Source organism: Hypanus sabinus, chromosome 7 (assembly GCF_030144855.1).
Source record: "Hypanus sabinus isolate sHypSab1 chromosome 7, sHypSab1.hap1, whole genome shotgun sequence".
Taxonomy (NCBI): domain Eukaryota; kingdom Metazoa; phylum Chordata; class Chondrichthyes; order Myliobatiformes; family Dasyatidae; genus Hypanus; species Hypanus sabinus.
This window is the reverse complement of record NC_082712.1, coordinates 130,445,137-130,467,833: the sequence shown is the minus strand read 5'-3', so window position 1 is coordinate 130,467,833 and position 22,697 is coordinate 130,445,137. Positions and strand designations below refer to the sequence as shown.

General features: G+C 40.7%; 1 protein-coding gene across 8 annotated transcripts in view; it reads right to left on the bottom strand.

The window, feature by feature from the left end:
* pgghg (protein-glucosylgalactosylhydroxylysine glucosidase) overlaps positions 1–22,697 on the bottom strand; it is a 48,696-nt gene that overhangs the window by 21,371 nt on the left and 4,628 nt on the right. For 7 of the 8 annotated variants that reach the window (XR_009513299.1, XM_059975634.1, XM_059975635.1 and 4 more), the window contains 9 exons: positions 20,892–21,149; positions 19,088–19,298; positions 12,339–12,774; positions 10,930–11,049; positions 9,629–9,760; positions 4,805–4,916; positions 4,331–4,403; positions 3,278–3,414; positions 2,340–2,473 (listed from right to left, as the gene is read on the bottom strand). Coding sequence is in view for 6 of the 8 variants with exons in the window: in XM_059975634.1 (XP_059831617.1) it covers positions 2,340–2,473; positions 3,278–3,414; positions 4,331–4,403; positions 4,805–4,916; positions 9,629–9,760; positions 10,930–11,049; positions 12,339–12,774; positions 19,088–19,298; positions 20,892–21,144 (1,608 nt within the window). In the remaining 2 variants the exon portion in view is untranslated. Of the gene's footprint in view, positions 1–1,383; positions 1,536–2,339; positions 2,474–3,277; positions 3,415–4,330; positions 4,404–4,804; positions 4,917–9,628; positions 9,761–10,929; positions 11,050–12,338; positions 12,775–19,087; positions 19,299–20,891; positions 21,150–22,697 lie in introns of all 8 variants that reach the window. The other variant, XR_009513300.1, reaches the window with a different exon arrangement.

Genomic DNA, 22,697 nt, shown 5'->3' with positions numbered 1-22,697 from the left:
CACCTTCAATACTATAATTCCAAGCAAGCCCATCTCCAAACTCTCAGACCTGGAACTCAACATCTCCCTTTGCACCTGAATTCTTGACTTCCCGACTGACAGACCACAATCAGTAAGGATAGGCAGCAACACCTCTATCACGAATATTCTGAACGCTTGAGTCCCACAATTGCATCCTCAGCCCCCAACTCTACTCACAATTGCAAGGGCAGACTCTGCTCGTTTGCAGATGGTTCCAACACACTGGGCCAAATCTCAAAAAGAAAGATGAGTCAGAATATTGGAAGGAGCACAGCTCTAGACTGAGCTGAGCTGAACAGAATCTGCCTGGACTCTTTCAATTTTGTGTTTTATATATTCTGTGTTTCTCACTTCATTTTTTTTTACCATTTGTGTTGTTTATTTTTGCAAATGGAGGAGGTTTGATTGTTTTCTTTGAACAGGTTCCATGCTTTTCCTTGTTTCATGGCTGTACGTTGAATCTTTGAATTTGAGATAAAGAGCCAAGTAACATGGTGCCATGACAACAATCTTTCCCTCAAAGTCAGCAAAACAAAAGCCATTGACATCAGGATGGAAGGGGGTGCATATGCTCTTATTTACATCAGTGGTGCTGAGGTTTAGAGGGCAGAGAGCTTCAGCTTCCTAGGAGAGAATGTCATCAATTACCTGTCCTTGTCCGATTACATAGATACCATGGATGAGAAATGCACCAGTACCTATACTTTTCAGGAGGCTACATAAACTTGCCATATCCCCTCGACTCTCACTAACTTTTATCTATCCAGATGGAAAGCATCCTATCCCGATGCAACACGGCTGTGCCTGGCAACTGCTATGCCCAAGGCTGCATTAAACTGCAGAAAGTCGTGAACACAGATCATGGTTCCCTCCATACACTTCTCGCTGACTCAGTAAAGCAGTCGACATAATCGAAGACTCCTACCGCCCACACCTTCACTCTTCCTCCCTTTCCCATCAGGCAGAAAGTACGAAAGTCTGAAAGCATGTACCACCGGGATAGAAGCTCTCAAAGACAGTTTATGCTGCTGTTATAAGATCCCCAGTCTGATAAAATGGGCCTCAGTCTACCTCGTTATGGCCTTGTGCCTTATTGTCTGCTTGCCCCACACTTTCTCTGTAACACTTCATTTTGCATTCTGTCATTGCTTCTCCCTTGTACTATCTCAATGTACTGAGATGAAGAAATGCTCTGTAGGGATGGATGGCCTGGTAATCAAAAATTTTCCTTGAGCCTAGGTTCACGTGACAATGATAAAGCAATTTACTCCATTTATATCCATTGAATTGACAAAAAAAAAATTTCAACCCTAGCATTTGGAGTTTCACTGTTCATTTGACACATCACAATCCATTGAATACCTGATCACCCCATTACAGGAAGGATCTAGATGCTATAGAGAGTGCAGAAGAGATTTAGAAGAATGTTGCCTGGATTGAAGAGTGTGCTTTATGAGAACAGGTTGAGTGAACTTGGCCACTTCTCCTGGGAGCGACGGAGGATGAGAGGTGACCTGATAAATCAGAATCAGAATTATTATCATCGGCATGTGACGTGAAATTTGTTAACTTAGCAACAGTAGTTCAATGCAATACATAATATAAAAGAGAGAAGAATAATAAATAGCATTTTTAAAAAGATGCATAAGATGATGAGAGGCATTGACCGTGTGGAGAGCCAGAGGCTTTTTCCCAGGGCTGAAATGGCTAACGCGAGGAGGCATAGATTTAAGATGATTGGAAGTAGGTACCGGGGGATATCAGAGGTATTTTTTTTTAAAACAGAGAGTGGTAGATGTGTGGAAAGCACTGTCAGTGACAGTGGTAGAGGGAGATACAATAGGGTCTTTTGAGAGACTCTTAGACAGGTACATGGAGCTTAGAAAAATAGAGGTCTTCGTGGTAGGGAACTTCTAGGCAATTTCTAATGTAGGTTAGATGGTCGGCACAACATTATAGGCTGAAGGGCCTGTAATGTGCTGTAGATTTCTATGTTCCATGAATACAGAAGCTGTACTAACAAAAAAAAAAGTCTTAATGAAATGTCTTGCTGTTTGTTTTATTTACTGGTAAGTTTTCAAGTTTATTGTCATCTGACAGTACATATATACAACCAAATGAAATAATATTCCTCCAGACCACAGTGCACCCATGAACACACAGCACATGATATATGTTTTGTGGGTGCACCATGGTCTGGTGGATCGGTGTTTCATTATGATGAGAATCATCAGATGAGAATTAACTAAGTTTGACAATAATCTTTTAAGCACAGTGTCTCTCCTGTGCCTGTTAAGATCTAGAATTAATATACTAACCCAGGTCATGGCTGGTCCCTCAGGATCCGTCACAGCTTCATATATCACCAGGTCATTCTTCCGCACCTGAGAACTCATCGGATACATGAGTGGGTAACCTAGCAATACTACATCTGCCTGTTTCACAACATCCCCTGTAAGGAAGAAACAGCTACTCACACAAGTTATTCCATTCTTTGTTCGGTGTGCTAAGTATGGGCTGCAGACAAGAGAGAAAACAATTGGAGCTGCTGCAAGAGACGGTGATGTTGGCCAAAGATTTTTCACCCAGACTCATTACACAGTGTAATCTTTGACTGAAAGGCTCACAACTGGAACATCCTGACCACTGGGAAAAACATCAGGCCTTAATGAAACTCCCTATACAGGACAGCTGCTAACTGCCATGGAGTGTGAGTGTGTGTGAGTGTGAGTGTGTGTGTGCAAGAGAGAGAGTGAGGAGCAAATACATGTTACATAATGTAATCCATAAAAAAATTTGACACAGCTGAGCTTCTGAAAGAACTGTTCATTTAGTATCCACAATTAATCTTGGCCTTCAATTTTTGTTCTCCATTCTTTCCTTAGAAACTTGGGCTTCGCTGGATGGCACTGACCCTGCAGGAACTGCAGCAGTTTCACAGCTCTGGTAACTGGACTGAATCCTGACCTCCAGTGCTGTTTGGTCGAGCTTGCATATTTTCCCTGTGACCTCATGGGCTCTTCCCGAATGTGCCTGTTTCCTCCCATGTTCTAAGGCCATGAGGGTTGTTCGATTAATTGGCTACAGCAGATTGTTTTCACTATAGATAGGTGATTGAAGGACCATACTGGGAGGGGGGTTGCTGCTGGGAGGGGGCATGTGTAAGTAAAAAGGTCACAGGAGAATAAGTTGGATGATAGGATTGCTCTGCACTATGATCGTAAATTAAGGATGTTTAAAATAAATCTTACACCACCTGATTTATATCCATCAAACTCAGGATGATATTGCTTCTCATGGTCAAAAGGCACTTTGATTTTCTCAGCTATTTCCATCCATTCTGACGGAACTTCGATCTGTAGCTTGGCCGCCAACTCTGTAGCAAAATGTAAGCTGGAAAATATGACAAAAATTCCACTGATTAACTAGAAATTAACGGCAATTAGGAGCAGTGCTATGTGAAAAAACTCAAAGTACAATCTGAAAAGCTGAATTAATAATCACTAACAATGGAATTTACCAGAAGTACTGAACTCAGTTTTAAAGCTCCAAAAGTCAAAAAAACATTGCACACGCACACACACGCATGCACAGTTCTCTCTTTTGGTCCCAGAGGTACGTTGTTTCATTTAGCTGTATAGATACCCACAGCTGAATAATAATTAAACCTAAACTTCAACTTGGGTCCAGAAGACTGGGCCAATTATGACCTGGTCCCTGAGTATCTGATATAAAGCCTGGAAAGGATGACATCTGGTACGTCTCAATATTTGAAGGATCGATCTCATTGGATGTGAAGCAAACGGTAAATGGGCTTGGCGTCCAGTGGGCCCCATACCTGGGCCCAGATTCACGCGGATTATAGAGAGGGAGTGAAGTTCTGCAGGGGATCTTCACTCCACAGTGCTCCTGCTGGGTCTTACACATGCTCCTTTTATGGAGTTGCGACAGATTAGTACAGGTGACTGGAAAGGTGGGCCACCACGTGGAACAGAGTGGGGCTGCCAGGATGGCAAGTGTGCTCGAGTCAGTGTTAAAGGTAGCTCTGGAATTAGTGAGTGTTTCAGCAGCGAGTGTGGGACTACAGTTGGTGCTTCAGCAAGAGGAAATTATGGACCGAAAGAAGTTACGCTTCCTGAATGCTTGAACTTCAAATCCACCAAATAAATAACACTGGACAAGACATTTCCAACCATCAGAGCTCTCCCCTGTGCTGGATTGACACAATGGTAATTTATCACTCTCATTCTTAAAACTGGTCAATTTTCAAAACTAATACAAATCTCACCCCTCTCTGCTGCATCCTCACCTGTACTTGGCACCCACAGCAGTGAAGGCAGAATTGTTAACATCTGATTGATATTCATCGGGTGGCATTACTCCTTGAAATTAGATAAGATTAAATAATCAGCGACTTGCAAGCACAAAATTCAGTATGTTTCTAATTTGACTGGATTTTTCCCCACAGAATGCTTTAATTATGTGTATTACTAACAAATCAGGACACTCACACAGTTTTTGTGGTGTGCTCAGTATAAAATGTAAACCTGACCAAAATCGGACACAACTCACCCATTCTAACAAGTAAGAGTAGTCATGAGCTTGGGGTTCACAGAAATGTAGAAATTTACACCATAGAAAGAGTTTATTTTATTTATCAAATTCTTTCAGAGCAATTAGGCCATGACCTTCATCCTCACAGCTTGTCTGTTAGGATAGATATTGTCAGCATAGAAGAGAATATAATTTCTGCCTGCAACCTATTACATCTAATATGAAGTACCTTTAATTTCATAGCACATCTCAGAAGGGTTCCAAGTCACTCGGCTGCGCCAAAACTCAGCGATGCTGTATACCACGTCCCAACCCCCTTCCTTCTGAAACAACTCCAGGTCCTAAAAGCCAAAGAAAATAAAGTAATTTAAACAAATGGCCAAGAAGTAGCTGATACAAGATCTTGCAACTACAGGAACACTCAACAAAAAAAAAGTTCTCTTTGAAAGTACATCTCAAGAGTTAATCCCTTTAGATAGTTTTTTTAGAAGAATTTGCAAACTGGAATTATGTATTTCTGAAGGTAAAAGATCAAATAGGTCCATGATAGAATGTAAAATGGGTCCATATAGATTTGAACAACAAATATTTATTTTTCTCCCTGGGATTTTCAAATGTTACCTACCTAGATTCATAAAGTTATACAGCATAGATACAGGCCCTTCAGCCTGTCTAATCTATGCTGAATTGTTCATCTGTCTAGTTGCATCAACTTACTCCTTGATCACAGCCCTCTATACCCTTCCCATCCATGTACCTAAACAAATTCTACTTAAATGTTCAAATCAAACCCACAACTACTATTTCTGTTTGCAGCTCATTCCACACTTCCACTGCCTTCTGACTGAAATAGATCCCCCTACATGATCAATGACAAACAACAATGGACCCAACATTGATCCCTAAGGCACATCACTAGTCACAGGCCTCCAGTCAGAAAGGCAACCAGCTACTACCACTCTCTGCTTTCCCTGCAAAGCCAATATCTAATCCAATTTACTAGCTCATCTTGAATGCCAAGTGGCTGAACCATCTTGACCAAACTGTGATACAGGACTTTGATAAAGGCCTTGCTAAAATCCATGCAGACAGTGTCCACTGTTTTCCCTTCATCAACTTTCCTGGCAATTTCCTTGAAAATCTCTATAAGACTGGTTAGACATGACCTACCATTCACAAAGCCATGCAGACTATCCTTAATCAATCCCTGCCCATCCAATACTTGTGTATTTGATCCATTAGAATACTTTCCAATAACTGATCCATTACTGATGTCAGGCTCACCAGCCTATAATTTATTAGCCTATTCTTAACAGCCTTTCTTAAACCTTGAAAGAACATTAGTTACTCTGACAGGGCCCCAGCAGTTTCTACATTAGCCTTCCACAAGGTCCGAGTCAGGCCCTGGGGAATTTTCCATCCTAATTTGCCTCAAGACACCAAACACCTCCTCTGCCCTAGTCTGTATATGGCTTCACTGCTATTTTTCCTCACCTATAGACTCCCGAGTAAACACAGATGCAAAAAAATGCATTTAAGATCTCACCCATCTTTTTTGGCTCCACACACAGATTACCACTTTTGAACTTAAAGAGGATCAATTTTGTCCGTTGCTATCCTTTTGTACTTAATATATTATAGAAGCCCTTAGGATTCGCTGTCCTGCTAGAGAAACCTCACGCCTTCTTTTTGCTCTCCTGATTTCCCTCAAGTGAGCTCTTGCATTTCTTATACTCCATCAGTACTTCATTGGTTCCTATTTGCCTATACCTGCTATGAACCTTCTTCTTCTTAACCATGGTGTCAAATTCCCCCTAAGCCTGTTATCCCTGAGTTTTGTTTTGTCAGTTACATACAAACTCGGCACTCTCAAGATTTCAGTTTTGATGGCCTCCCACTTACCAAGCACACCTTTGCCAGAAGACAACCTGTCCCAATCCACACCAGCCAGATCCTTCTGATACCATCCAAATAACCCTTCTCCAATTTGGAATCTCAGCCCGAGGACCAGACCTATCCTTTTCCATAATTATCTTGAAACTACTGGCATTATGTTCACTCTATCTAAAAGGTGTTCCTATAGACACACTTCTATCACCTGCCCTGCCTTGTTCCCTAACAGGAGATCTAATATCACACTCTCTCTAGTTGTGAGATCAATATATTGATTAAGGAAGCTTTCCAGAACACATTTGACAAACTCTGTCCTAACTAGTCCTTTTACAGCATGGGAGTCCCAGTCAATATGTGGTAAATTAAAATCACCTACTATCACAACCTTATGTTTCTTGCAATATGCTCCTCTAACTCCTGCTGACTATTGGACGGTTTATAATATAATCCTATAAACATTATTCCATTAAAGGATACTCCCTTTTCTATTCCTCAATTCTGTCAATATAGCCTCAGTATACAAGCTCTCCAGTCTGTCCTGAGTACTGCCGTCACACGTTCCCTGACTAGTAATACTATCCCTCCCACTCTATCATTTCTAAAACAACAGAACCCCGCTACATTGAGCTGCCACTAAGTCTCACTAATGGCTACAATGTCCTAATTCCATGTGCTGACCCCTGCTCTAAAGTTATCTGCCTTTCCTACAATACTCCTTCCATTGAAACACACAACTCAGAACATCAGCCCCACTGTGCTCAACCCTTTTGATTCCCGACTTTGAATATCAGCTTAACACCATCTTTCCCCACAATCACTCCACTATCTGCTCTGGTGCTCCACTGCAATTCCCCTGCAACACCGGTTTAACACCCCCTCTCATGCAGCACTAGCAAATCTTCGTGGAAGGATATTAGTCCCCCTCCAGTTCAGGTGGAAACTATCCTGTCTGTTCAAGCTCAACCTTCCCTGAAAGAGAGCCCAATGATGCAAAAATCTGAAGCCATCCCTCCTTCACCAACACTTTAGCTACCTGTTAAACTATATCAACTTCCTATTTCGGGCCCCATTAGCACATGGCACAGGTTATTATACTGAGATCACGACCCTGGAGGCCCCGTCCTTTAACGTAGCACCTAAACCCCTGAAATCACTTTGCAGGACCTCGACACCCTTCCTACCCAACGTGGAACATGAACTCTGGCTGCTCACCCTCCTGCTTAAGAATGCTTCAGACTCAATCCGAGATATCCTCGACTCTGGCACCCGAGAGGCAACATACCATCTGGGAATCTCATTCTGATCTACAGAACCTCCTGCCTGTCCTCCTAACCATTTAATACCTGATCACTGCAGCTCACCTTTACTGTCCTTTTACCAGACACCCAACCACTGTGGCTTTCCTCCACTAGGCCGTCCTGCACAACACTATCTAGAGTGGTATACCTATTATTGATGGGAAAAACCACAGGATTACCCTGCACTGGCTGCCTATCGCCTTTTCCTCTCCTCACAGTCTACCAGTTACCAATGATGTCTTTCATCTTAGGTGTAACTACCTCCCTTTATCGCCTTTCAGTCAACCCCAAGCCTCTTGAATAACCTGGAGTTCAACCAGTGCCAATTCCAATTCCTTAAAACTGTCTGTAAGAAGCTGCAGCTAGACGCAGGTGAAGTCATCAGGAAGACTGGAGGTCTCCCTGACTTCCCATATTCAGTAAGAGGAGCAGTCCACTGTTCTGCCTGTCATTCTCACTGCTCCAACTGTGCAATAAGAAAGAAATTACCTACAGCATCTGCCTCTCCTCACCAAAGCCTCAAGTCCACACTGGCCCACTCCAACAATGGCTGTTCCCACAGTGGCCACTCTGCTTAAACCTAACTTTTTTTTAATTGGCCCTTACCAAGTGCCTAATTACCCCAGGTGCAGAATGTCCCAACTACACCCACTTTCTTCTTTTCAAATCTTGCTCCTGCTACACATAACCCAAACAATCTGTGATGTGCAGAATGTTCCATCTGACTCCGCTTGCTTCTTTTCAAACCTTGCCCCTGCTACGCACAATTGAATGATTCTCTGCAATCTGTGGTACTTCATAATTGCATCAATAGTGCATTCAGATATACACGTTTCTGGCAAACCTACATCATTACCAAATGACTTAAACCAGATAATGAGGCAATTTTATTTTTCTCTAAAGCTTAGTTGAGAATTCTTTCATACAACTATCCAACTTAATAGGCCATCATACAATGGAATTTTATCACAATTATGACTAGTGCAGTAGTACTGTCGCCATTGTTGCAGGTTCTCTGTGATCACAATGTAAACAAACACATGGAGGCCACACGATAAGCACCATAGTATCAAAGGCTAATCAAAGCATATTTTGATCTCACTTGCACAAAACTGTCATGTGTATATGGGTCTTACAAATGCTTGAATGCTGAAATAAGCATTGAGATCTGCATGGACAATAATTAAGGGGGGGGGGGAGGGTCTGACCTTATTAAATTTAAATTTACCATGAAGAGCATTCTAACTGGCTGTATCACCACCTAGTATGGGGGAGGGGGCTACTGCACAGGAACAAAGTAAACTGTAGAGAGTTGTAAAATTAGTCAGTTCCTTCATAGCCTCCGTAGTATTCCGCACCCATTTGTTTGGTGCACAGGACTTCTAAAGGATCAACCATGAACTATATTTAAATATTCTACCTTGTGAGTAGGAAATGACTAAAGCTTAAAGAAAACTATTCTTTAAAATTTAAAAAAAAACTAGAAATTAGATCCAATAGGACATTGCTGTGATTAGGTAACGTAAGTTTGTGAATTCAACCATTACAGATGCTGGGAAATGATGAGTCAAGACATTATCCAATGACTCTTGCTCTCAGCAATACGGGTTTCACTAAGACCAACTGTGAAACATTTACAGTTTATGATTGGCAAATAGAAAATTCAGAGAAATGCTAAAGGTTAATGTAATGAAATAAGTCAGACACCCCAGAAATTTAATTGGGATTGAACAGCGTGCGACAAGTTCAATTTATACGTTGTGCCCAGAACTGAGGCAGTCCTTATCCAAATGGTCCACAGTAGCACAGGAATACAAATGATAATCTGCTAAATCAAAGTGTGCAGAACATACTGAGCTCACCTGGGTAAGATAAAAATACTGCTGAAATGCAAAGGAGATGTCACTGTTGATGTGAATTTCCTTCAATCCGTAAATATCTTCATTACAGACCTCAAATCCAGTCAAGGCACTTTCCCATGGGTATTTGGCACCCTTACAAAACAAGGCATATTGAAGTTCCTTCACAATTTTTATTTGGCATTAAATAAATATCAACATCACCAGTAAGAAAAATGAATTGCAGTGAGGTTAAGTTGCAGTGGTTCTGAATCTGAATCGGTTCTACAGTCAAAGGAGGTTTCTGAAAAAGCTTATTGTTTTCCAAAAAATGCAAGGGAATAAATCATAAACAAGAGAAAATCTGCAGATGCTGGAAATCCAAGCAACACAAACATTCCAAATCATTCCTGGAATGAAGTGATCAGGATGTAGTGACAGAAATGCTATCCAAGAACGTCTTGGGCCCATTTTATATTTCCCTGATATTACAATTAAAAGATATTGCCTGCAGATATTATATACAGAACACAAGCATCAGGACTTGTTTTTATTTCCATTTCACTCCATTAACTATTTGCTTTCTGGTCTATTTATGTTATATGATTTGAGCAATTCTTATGATGATCCAAAGTTTAGTGGACTCTGCTCTCTAAATTTATGACAGAGAATTCCATCCAACCTATCTAATATATAAGGTTTAAATCAGGACTTATGTTTTGGAGGTACTGTGCAAGGAACTTTATTCCTTCTTGCTAAAAAGTGCATGTGAAATTTAAACTTCACAGACCATCAGCTCTCTGGCCTCCACTTAAGTATTACTGTATAGAGAGAAAATGTTTGAAATATTTTGATAAAATCTGTTATGAGGGTAACTCAGGGTAATTCAGCTCGCTGCTCTATGATGTATACTCAACTCCGTGTAGAACTAAGGGACAGACTCTCTTTGTGGATTTCAGTTCAGATAAAATAAATGCATCTACTTACGTTTATTGTTTGCATGATTTGCTTCTTTGTTTTGTAACTGTCGGTTAGGAGACCAAGGTTGTACAACGTACACATACTTTGATAATAAATGAACTTAGAACTTTTAAGTTCTGGATGCAGGTTGAAAAAAAAAGAACAGGTGGATGGCAAAATCTTCTTGTTAAAATACCCATCTACCTCTTCACTGCAATACTATGAACATGCCAGGATTGCAAAGAAAAGCACTAATGGGAATTCAGGGCAGAAGAGAAATGGGGAAAATCTAATTTCTGATAAATTATAGGTGGAAGGCTGCAAGTCTACAATGCAAGGGGTTTTAAGTGATATCATTTTCTTACCAAGAAACCTTGTTGTGCTGCAATGGACTTGGCAGCAGGGAGTGTTCGAATTCGGTTCTTCAGAAGGATAGCAGCTAATTCCGGATAGAGTACAAGCACGACAGGGTACAACCATATTTCCTAAAACAAGCAATGTTAAACATTTAATAGAGAATGACAACTTATATTTGGCACAAGATAATTAATGTCACTAAATAAAAATGGTTATGTCTGGAAGGCACCACCTTCCAGACCCACGACCATGACCACCTAGGACGAGAACAGCAGATACCTGGGAACACCACCACTCGGAAATCCCCCTCCAAGTCACTCACCATCCTGACTTGGAAACATATCGCTGTTCCTTTGTCGCCGGGACAAAATCCTGGAATTCCCTCCCTAACAGCACTGTGGGTGTACCTACACCTCAGGGACTGCAGTGGTTTAAGAAGGCAGCTCATCACCACCTTCTCAAGGGCAACTAGGGATGGGCAATAAATGCTGATGACACCCACATCCTGTAAATGAATACATTTTTTTTGAAATCACAAATTGTGACAGTTTATGAGAACAAAAAACTGAGGAAGCTATCCATCTGAAATAAAAATAGGAAATGCTGAAAATACTCCAAGTGTCAGGCAGGATCTATGGAAGCAGAGTCAGCATTAATATTTCAGGACAGAATGCCAATTTAAAGTCAATAATAGTAACAAATTACTTTTCCAATGGTTTAATGTATCACATGACCTCATGGTGAACCTGTCATTTAGTGTCCAATGCATGCACAGTGGATTTCATCCAAACAGAAAATTGTATAATAATAAAAATTATGTTATTTTGCTCTTCTACTCCACCGTAAAGATCTAAAAAAGGTGGAATATCAGTGTTGTCTCAGACAGTGGCCTCGAAACACAAGGCGAGTTAGAAGAAATTTGAAAATAGAACAGAAAAACTCAGCAGGTCAAGAGCATCTTTGTGGGCAAAATTTGCTCAAAGTTTCTAGTATTTTCTGCTTATCTTTTATTTCTCTAAACCAATTTCAGCCTTAAATCATAAGATTTTGTTTCACCGACATGTCCTAGAAATAATAGTTTCTTAGATTCCCAGACAAGAATCTTAAAAAATTTGAATATCTTAAGATAAAATGTACATGTTATTGTTTTTTTTTAATTGCAACTGTCTTGAGGCAATAGCATTAATCTACTACATCAAATGCTTTGGCTTGCCATTATCCTTCCATAGCTAGCCCAACTTTCCTAATCCTTATCTCACCTACGACAGAATCGGCAATAATGCCAATAAGATTGAAATTAGCTTAATCCAGCATCATCCAGCCACTGAGCACTCAGTCACTGTAGTGGGAGGAGAGATATTGTCATATATCCTACCTATTTTAAATAAATGACTGGCTCTTCACCAAAATCTCCTACCTGGTCCCAGAAGATGTGCCCAAAGTAATCTTCTCCTTTACCCCCGTTGGAGAGGCCCCCAGGACTTAGACCAATGTACTGAAAGTCTGCAGGCTTCTCTGGGGGGAGGGCACTAAGCACATAGTAGAGGCATCCATGTAGCACCCGGTTTAGCCTCCTACATCCTCTCAAACTGATGCAGCTCTGCCTCCACAATGTGGTCCAAGCTAATACATGTGACGAGTAAAGTTGATTTGACTGCACCAGGGTCTGTCCTTCTACAAAGCACTCCTTAACTCGCTCTTCTGTGTCAGCTACTGCAGTCAGGAATACCCAAGACCTATTCTGCTCAGTAGGCAGCAGCGTCAGGGACTCCGGAAGTGGCATCAAGATCATGTGAACACTTTGCCTTGCAGAACCTTTAACCTCTGGGGTAATTGTTTCTCCATGGATGTACCTAAATTATAAAGAAAATCAATAAGAAAAATCTATAGTAAACGAGTCACCTGGCCTGGGTGGGGTTCACCTTAGGGTGAAGAGTAAGGTAAGTGCATACAAACTTAACCGAAATTTAATGTTTCAATAGGGCTGTTGTTGCATGAATGAAATCACCAGAGAGAGTTACTGGGAGATACAAAGCAGCTTCTTTATTCGACAAAACAAGGTACAGCAGGCATCATCATACTGAGATGCTTTCAGTGGAAAGGTCTGCTGCCCAACGTGGCCTCGATATTTATTTGCTACACACACAAAAGGCAATTCCATATTTACAAAGTATAGACAATGCTTTCCCTTGAAGCTACATGCAAACTTCACACCTCCTGGTTCACATCCATCCCGCAGGCGTCAGCAGTGGCTGGACTGGGAATCACAGCTTTTAGGAAATGCATTGTTACAAATTAAATCCACAGTACATTGTCAAGGAACAAAAGACTGGTGGCCAAAGCCATTTGCTAAATGTAAATGACCTAAACCCAAAAATCACTCTAACGGTAATAAGGCTTCGTAATATAAAATGCTCAAAGTAATCAACTGTACAGAGACTGAGAAAAGCAGACTGCAGGTATTCAGTTGAGATCATTTCAAAGCTTATTAGGGTGCAGTCCCAGTTCTTTGTTAATACCTGGGCGTTAAACTACTATGCTAAGATACTGTATCCTAGGAAGTAAATAATCTGTAAATAAATGTAAAATCAAGACAGGAAAATCACAGTGACAAAAGGTAAAGAGATCATTCCCTAGCTGATCTGGGAGATCTGTGGCTGCAACTCAAATACTGTAAATACAACGAACCGGGGGACAGATGGACACAATACCAGGATATCAGTGTGTTATTGGTTCTATGCGAGGTGAACAGTATGTCATCAATTTTTGTAAATTTGATCTGAAAAACGAGTGTTGGATAATTTGAAATGGTTAACATGACTCAGAAGAGTGAGGCAGTTTTCTAAAGGAGCACTGACATGTCCCACATAATAAAGTATCCTATATGATTAATTGATGCGTAGTATTAGAAGGAATTACAGTAGATTGAAATGGAAAGTTTATATTGACAGTTGATGAAAACCAATACTAAGAAAATATTTATCCATTGGATAGATACATACAGTGGAAAAAAAGACGTGGAAGAATTTATGTTCACATTTGGAATTAAATGTGAAACTCTGATCTTCTAGATATTGCATTTCATTTGAATCTTTACTCAGCATTTTAAATATGTTATAATCTTTGTAATTCAGTGTCACACTGTATCAGTGTGACACACTTAAGTAGACTAGTGTGGGATAATTTTTTTTTAAATTAAAACAAACCTGTAGTAATTTACCCTACAAGTGTACATGAGGTGAACACTGTATAATGCTTGGCAACAATGCCTGTTGTCAGAGTTGCTTAGCACATGATTTATATGAGAACAAAATACTCAGCTTGAATACACGAGTGGCCAGTTTATTAGGTATACCTCAACACCTGCTCATTAATGCAAACATCAAATCAGCCAATCACGTGACAGCATAAAAGCATAAAAACATGGTCAACTTCAGTTGCTGTTCAGACCAAACATCAGAATGGGGAAGAAATGTGATCAAAGTGACTTTGACCATGGAGTGATTGTTGGTGCCAGATGGGGTGGTTTGACTATCTCAGAAACTGCTGATCTCCTAGGATTTTCATGCGCAACAGTCCCTACAGCTTACAGAGAATGGTGTGAGAAACAAACAAGAAAAATATCCAGTGAGCAGCAGTTCTGTGGACAAAATCGCCTTGTTAATGAGAGGCCAGACTGGTTCAAGTGAACAGGAAGGTGACAATAACTGAAATAACCATGTGTTATAACGGTGGTGTGCAGAAGAGCTTCTCTCAACAGGGAACTTGTCGAATCGTGAAGTGGATGCAGAAGACCACAAACATACACCCAGTGGCCACTGTATTAGATACAGGAGGTACCTAATAAAGTGGACACGGCGTGTACATAGACACCAATAGTCCTACTATCCACTGAGACTCCATAGTCATTTGAGTGAGCTACAGATAGACTGACAGTGCCCATATCAGCAGCTCCAAACGAGAAACTGAGAGAGAAAAAGTTAGTTTTGACTTCAGTAAAAGAGTTTATTTTAGTTCATTTCTTGGCACCTCTTTGATGCAACCAAAATATTTTTTCAAAATTTGAAATGTTTTCCATAGGAAACAAAGTCCTCAGACCATCGATAAACCATCAAGGGATTATTCAAGTTTTCCAGTTACTCTACAACAATTAGATACCTAATTTAAAATGTTGATGGTACCTGGGATTCAGGTAGAAGTGGGACATTAAAATGAGAAGATGGTTGGCTATTGTGATGTTCAATGAAGCATCTTCTAATGAAGAAAATTTTGAAGATTTTAATGTTCAGTTCCAGAAATCAACCATTGAAAAAAATAGTTAAATCTGCCTTCACAAACCAGTGCAACATCGAAGCATTAAAAATATAGAAGCAAAGGTTGCAATGGATAAAGAAGTTAAGGTTGCACACATTTTAAGTGATGCAGAAATTATAGATTTTAAATGATGCAATAAATTATGGGAACTTGAAAGATAGTGGTAAAGACTTTGAAAATATTCAGAATTAGAAGGACCTGTGCTCTGTTACTTCTGTGTTCACCACAGTCCTCAGATAGTATTAACATGGTGTTCTGCTCTTACAGTCTTTTGGTCAATTATTCAACAGTAAGTTATGCAGCTGTATAGCTTGCTGCATATTTTGGCCCAGCACCAAGGACATGCCCTCTTCTCATCGTTACCATCAGGTAGGGGGTAGGAGGTAGGAGCTGTGCCTGAAGGCAAACGCTCAGTGATTCAGGAACAGCTTCTTCCTTTTTGCCATCTGATTCCTAAATGGGCACTGAACCAGTGAACACTAGAACCATGGAACCATAGAACATTACAGCACAGAAACAGGCCTTTTGGCCCTTCTTGGCTGTGCCAAACCATTTCTCTGCCTAGTCCCACTGACCTGCACCTGGCCCATATCCCTCCATACCCCTCTCATCCATGTACCTGTTCTAGTTTTTCTTAAATGTTAAAAGTGAGCCTGCATTTACAACTTCAAGGGGCAGCTCATTCCACACTCCCACCACTCTGTGTGAAGAAGCCCCCCAGTGTTCGCTTTAAACGTTTCCCCTTTCACCCTTAACCCATGTCCTCTGGTTTTTTTCTCCCCTAGCCTCAGTGGAAAAAGCCTGCTTGCATTCACTCTATCTATACGCATCATAATTTTATATACCTCTATCAAGTCTCCCCTCATTCTTCTACACCCCAGGGAATTCACCTATAAGCTATTCACCCTTCCTCAGTTTCACAAGTCCCAGCAACATCCTACTTTACAACATTTAAAAAATTTTCTATTTTCGCACTACTTAATAAAATTTAACTATTTAATAAAATATATACTTACTGTAATTCAGTTTTTTTTTCTATAGTTATCGTGTATTGCATTGTGCTGCTGCCACAATGTTAACAAATTTCACGACATATGCTAGTGATACTAAACCTGATTCTGGTTATATTTTTAGGCATAAAAGAGTCTATGTACTGGGTTGATATCCTTGATTTACTCATAGGAGTTCTAGAGTTTGCCATGGAGCTCAGGATCATGATTCCAAAGAGGTACAACAAGCAATAGAGAAAAGACAAGTTCAATTGACCTCTTCTGTGTTAGATGAGAGATGTGATGAGAAGAGAGCATGACCTGGATGATGGGAGTCCTTAATGATGGATGCACTTTCTTGTGGCAGCACTGCTTGTCATGTTTAAGGAATCAACAGATGACCTGGATGAATACTTCAGGGTTGTCACCAACTTCTTAAAGATGCTTGTGGACGAGTGTGTCCCCACAAAATCATTCAGAGTCTTCCCAAACCAGAAACCAAGAGGTTTGCAACCTGCTGAGGGCTAGATCAGCGGTATTCCGGTCCAGCAACCAAGGAAAGTACAAGAGCTCTAGGCATGACCTCCAGAAAGCCACCTTACATGCAAGGTGGCAATTATGAAGCAAACCCAAATGACAGAAAGATGTTTGACAGTTGTGGCAGGGTTTGAACACGATCACCTCTTACAAAGCAAAATTCGGCAACATACAATCAGTGGGCACGTCGTTACCCCTGTACACCTGCTCATTCATGTAAATATCTAATCAGCCAATCAGATGTCAGCAAATCACTGTAGGAAAGTATGGGGGCAAGATCAACAAGCTCAGTTGTAGTTCAGGCCAAACATTAGAATGGTGAAGAAATGTGATCAAAGTGACTTTGATTGTGGAATGATTGTTGGTGTCAGACAGGGTGGTTTGAGATCAGAAACTGCTGATCTCCTGGGTTTTTCACACACAATAGTCTCTAGAGTTTACACAGCATGGTGCAAGAAACAAAAATCATCCAGCGAACAGCAGTCCTACGGCTGAAAGTGCCTTGTTAATGAGAGAGTGGCCAGACTAGTTCAAGTTAACAGTAACTCAAATACCCACAAGTTACAACAATGGTGTGCAGAAGAGCATCTATGAACACACATGTTGAACCTTGAAGTGGAAGGGCTACAGAAGCACAGGACCACACAGTTTTCACTCCGTACCTAATAAAGTGGCCACTGAGTGTTTGTGAGCTCAATGCCTTTTATGCTTGCTTTAACCAACAAAACATGGAGACACACAAACTCCCACAGTCACCAATGACCCTGTGATTTCATTCCCTGAGGTCAATTTGAGAGTATCCTCCAGGAGGCTGAACACAGAGCGCATCTGGCCCAGATGGTGTATCTTGCTGAATACTGAAAATCTGTGCTAATCAGCTGCTGGAGTGTTTACTAACATCTTTGACCTTTGCTTCAGCAGTATCCACCTACTTCATACTGATACCCTAGAACAACACTGTAACCTGCTTCAATGACTACTGCCCAGTAGCTCTTCCATCCGCTGGGATGAAGTGCTTTGAGAGACTGGGCTTATCCACTCCTGCCTGAAGAGTGACTTGGGTCTGCTCCAGTTTTCCTACCGTCACAACAGGTCAGCACCAAATGACATTTCATTCAGCCCTGGAACACCTGAACAGTGAAAATGTATACATCAGGATGCTCCTCATTGACTATAGCTCTGCATTCAAACTACCATCCCCTCAAAACTAATCAATAAGCTCCAAGACCAAGACTCTGATACCTCTTTATGCTACTGGGTTCTCGATTTCCTCACTTGCAGACCCTAGTGAGTTTGGATTGGCAACATCTCCTCTACAATCAGTAGGTACACCACAAAGCTTAACCTTGCTCTACTAACTTCATACTTATGACCATGAGACTAATTACAGCTCCAAATGCCATATTTAAGTTTGCCGATGACACCACTGGTGTTAGCTGAATCAAAGGTGTTGACAAATCAGGTGGGAGATTGAAAATCTGTTCGAATATTGTCACAACGATAACCTCTCAATGTTAGGAAACCAAAGAGCCGATTACTGACTACAGAAGGAGGAAACCAGCGGGGCATGAGCCAGTCCTCATAGGAGAATCGGAGGTGTAGAGTGTCAGTAACTTTAAATTCCTCAACGTTATCATTTCAGAGGATCATAGTACGGAAACACTAAGAGCAAGAATGGAAAAGCCAGTAAAATGTGGTGGATACGGCCCAGCCCCACCTTTCAGTGCATCTACAAGGAGCTCTGCCATAAGAAAGCAGCATCCATCATCAAGGGCCTCCACCATTTACCTTGCACTCTTCTGCTGTCCCATTGGGAAGGAGGTACAAGAATCTTAGCTGTCACACCACCAGGTTCAGGATCAGTTATTACCCTTCAACCATCAGGCTCCTGATGGTTATCATCATGAACCAGCATGGATAACTTCACTCAACTCAACACTGAACTGATTCCTCAACCTATGGACTCACTTTCAAGGACTCCTCAATTCATGTTCTCAGTATTGTTTATTTACTATTTATTTACTACTGTTATTACGTTTTTTGTATTTGCACAGTTTATATTCTTTTACACAGTGGTTGTTTGTTAGTCTTTGTGTGTAATTTTTCATTGATTCTATTGTATTTTTTTGTTCTATTCTAAGGAAAATGAACCTCAGGGTAGTATTTGGTGATATATATATGCACTTTGATAATAAATTTACTTTGAACTTTATATATTTGATTAATCAGAATAGGTCAAGCCTAGAATATACTGGTTAACTGAGCTTTTGATATATATGCATTGTTGTCCCCAAGTGCAAGACAGGAATTATTCACAGACACTTACATTGCTTCCATGAAGTCTGGTCCTCTTCTAAAATCAATATTCTGGCTTTGGGGAACAAACATTGACTCTATCTCCACTGTGAATTGCTCCTTGGAAACTGTAATCTGTTCCAAAGTTATGGTGAGAGCCACGAGATGGACCTGACTGCGATGGGCAAATATCTGCTGGGTCACCATAAAATCCTTGGTCTTTGTAGTGCTGTAAAATGTACCTAGCAAAAAGGAAAACTGAAACCATTATACACCCCAGAGAAAGGAATACTGGCAAGAAATCACCATTGATAAAGTTCTCCTTTATTGCAACTAGGACATTAAATCTTTTTCAAAAACACATTTGTTGAAGAAAGGAATCTCATGCCTTTGTTTTCTCTCCTGGAATGCTAAAGCTGGCCTCCCATGGCAAGATAAGTATGAGATGTTTCCTCAACCTTAGGCTATGAAAGAATTTAGACATGATACAATAGGATATCATATGACAATTAATTAGTGAATCTGATGACCCAGAATAAATAGACAGCATAGGAAAACAAAGGGAAATAGCATGTTGAACTTAAACATTAACAAAAGCAGCCAGCCACTAAATCGCCATCAGCTCCTGACAGGGAAAACGCATTCGCCCCAATCCCCAGCTCATTCACTGCCCTTAAATTTAACCTCCCTCACCTGTTTTTCCCCTATCTAAAGTCTGTTACTGTTTCCACCACAATTCCAGTCAGTGACTTGGAGTTCATAACTACTCTCTGCATGAAAAAAATTGCCCCTGTGATTCCTTTACACTTTCAGCCCAACGTTTTAAATCTATACTTCCGGTCCTTGAACCATGCATTAATAGGAAGATCTTCTACTTACCCTGTCTAAACCAATCATGTTCCTACCTATCAAATCCCCTCTCAACCTTCTTTGCTCAGTAGATGCCAATTTCTCCAACGCAATGTTATTCTGCATTTCCAGGACCATTTCTGAATCTTCTCTGGGACTTTTGCATCCTTCCATGAATTAGTTGACCAGAATAGGACGAAATGCTCCAGCTGTGACCTAGACACTATTTTAAACACGTTTAAAGCAACTGCACTGTTTTTATACTCTGTGGCTCTACTTATGAATCTTAAAATTTCACAGGGCTTCCTCATCAGTCTCTTAACATGCCCTGCAGTTTTTCAGGGATTCTGCCCATTAAATCCTTCAAAATCATGCTATTCAATCTTTATCGTTATTCTTTACTTTTGTTCAACTGTGTATCACTTCACACATCTCTGTTTGAAATTCTACGTGTCGCTAATTTGTGTTACCTTGCAAGGTGATATTCTAACCCTCAATGGATACCTTTCCTTGGGTTTAATCTTCCGTACATTTAGAGATGTTACTCTTCATATCAATGTCCAAGTCAACATTGTGCATAAAGTGGTCCCATTTAATACAATCACTTTTCACTTGCATTATATAAGGCCTAGTTTCAACACTCATTGATTATGAATATTATTTCAAAGATCAAAAAGTTGCAGGAGCACAAGTCAAAAATATCACATTACTTGTGTTGAAAATTTGTACAAAATACATTCCTCGGTATCTATTCACTTTGCAATTCATCTGAAAATAATTATTCCCGCTTCACTGAGGTAAAAATAGAAATTATTTCATTTTTCAGTATGTAATTCCCCTAGCTGATATAAAAACAAATCCAAAGCAATGATACAACTATCCAACATCAATTGATTTTCTGTCAAATTTAAAAAACACCATATTGAACAAAAAGCCAAAAATATTATGAAAAGTTAAAACTATAAAGCTAAATGGAACTGTTTTACCTGTCCTGGTGTTTAATGTGAAGGTCTTCTTTGCAGTGCTCTCGTCAGGTACAGTCAGTTTGATATTAACAGTAGATGGTACATCTGCCCGACAACAGTCACCTCCTTCACCATTATATACCCCATTAATGTGCATTACATCACTGTATATTCTAGTGCCAATGTATCCATTGGCAACTGTTGCCATGAAGCGAAGGTCAGAGGGCAAGGTATCACAAGAAAACACTGCAGGGTCATCTTCACATTCAGACATATTCTCTACCAAAAGAGAAAAACATATTGGTAAAATGATGACATATACAATTTAATGTTTTATAGTGATAGAAACATACAAAACCTAGAGCAAAATACAGGCCCTTTGGCCCACAATGCTGCGCCAAACATGTCTTTACCTTAGAACTACCTAGGCTTACGCATAGCTCTCTATTTTTCTAATCTCCCGTACCCATCCAGGAGTCTCTGAAAAGACCCTATCATTTCCACCTGCACCACCGCCGCTGGCAGCCAATTCCATGCACTCACCACTCTCTGCATAAAAAACTTACCCCTGACATCTCCTCTGTACCTACTTCCAAGCATCTTAAAACTATGCCCTCTTATGCTAGCCATTTCAGCCCTGGGAAAAAGCCTCTGACTATCCACACGATTAATGCCTCTCATTATCTTGTACACCTCTATCAGATCACCTCTTATCCTCCATCGCTCCAAGGAGAAAAGGCTGATTTCACTCAACCTATTCTCATAAGACATGCTCCCCAATCCAGACAGGATCCTTGTAAATATCTTCTGCACCCTTTCTATGGCTTCCACATCCTTCCTGTAGTGAGGCGACCAGAATTGAGCGCAGTACTCCAAGTGGGGTCTGACCATTCTCTCGGCTCTTAAACTCAATCCCACAGTTAATGAAGGCCAATACACCATATGCCCTCTTAATCACAGAGTCAACCTCTGTAGCAGCTTTGAGTGTCCTGTGGACTCAGACCCCAAGATCCCTCTGATCCTCCACACTGCCAAGAGTCTTACCGTTAATACTATATTCTGCCATCATATTTGACCTACCAAAATGAACCACCTCACACTTATCTGGGTTGAACTCCATCTGCCATTTCTCAGCCCAGTTTTGCATCCTATTAATGTCTTGCTGTAACCTCTGACAGCCCTCCACACTTTGTGTCCTCAGCAAATTTACTAACCCATCTCCCCACTTCCACATCCAGGTCATTGATAAAAATCACGAAGAGTAAGGGTCCCAAAACTGATCCCTAAGGCACACACACCACTGGTCACCAACCTCCATGCAGAATATGACCTGTCTGCAACCAATCTTTGTCTTCTGTGGGCAAACCAGTTCTGGGATCCACAAAGCAATGTCCCCTTGGATCCCATGCCTCCTTACCTTCTCAAAAAGCCTTGCACAGGGTACCCTGTCAAATGCCTTGTTGAAATCCATATACACTACATCTATAGCTCTAAATTCATCAATGTGTTTAGTCACATCCTCAAAAAATTCAATCAGGCTCATAAGGCACGACCCACCTTTCACAAAGCCATGCTGACTATTCCTAAACATATTATGTCTCTCCAAATGTCCATAAATCCTGCCTGTCAGGATCTTCTCCATCAAATTACCAACCACTGAAGTAAGACTTGCTGGTCTATAATTTCCTGGGCTATCTCTACTCCCTTTCTTGAATAAGGGAACAACATCTGCAACCCTCCAATCCTCCGGAACCTCTCCTGTCCTCGTTGTTGAAGCAAGGTTCATTGCCAGAGGCTCAGCAATCTCCTCCCACAGCAGCCTGGAAA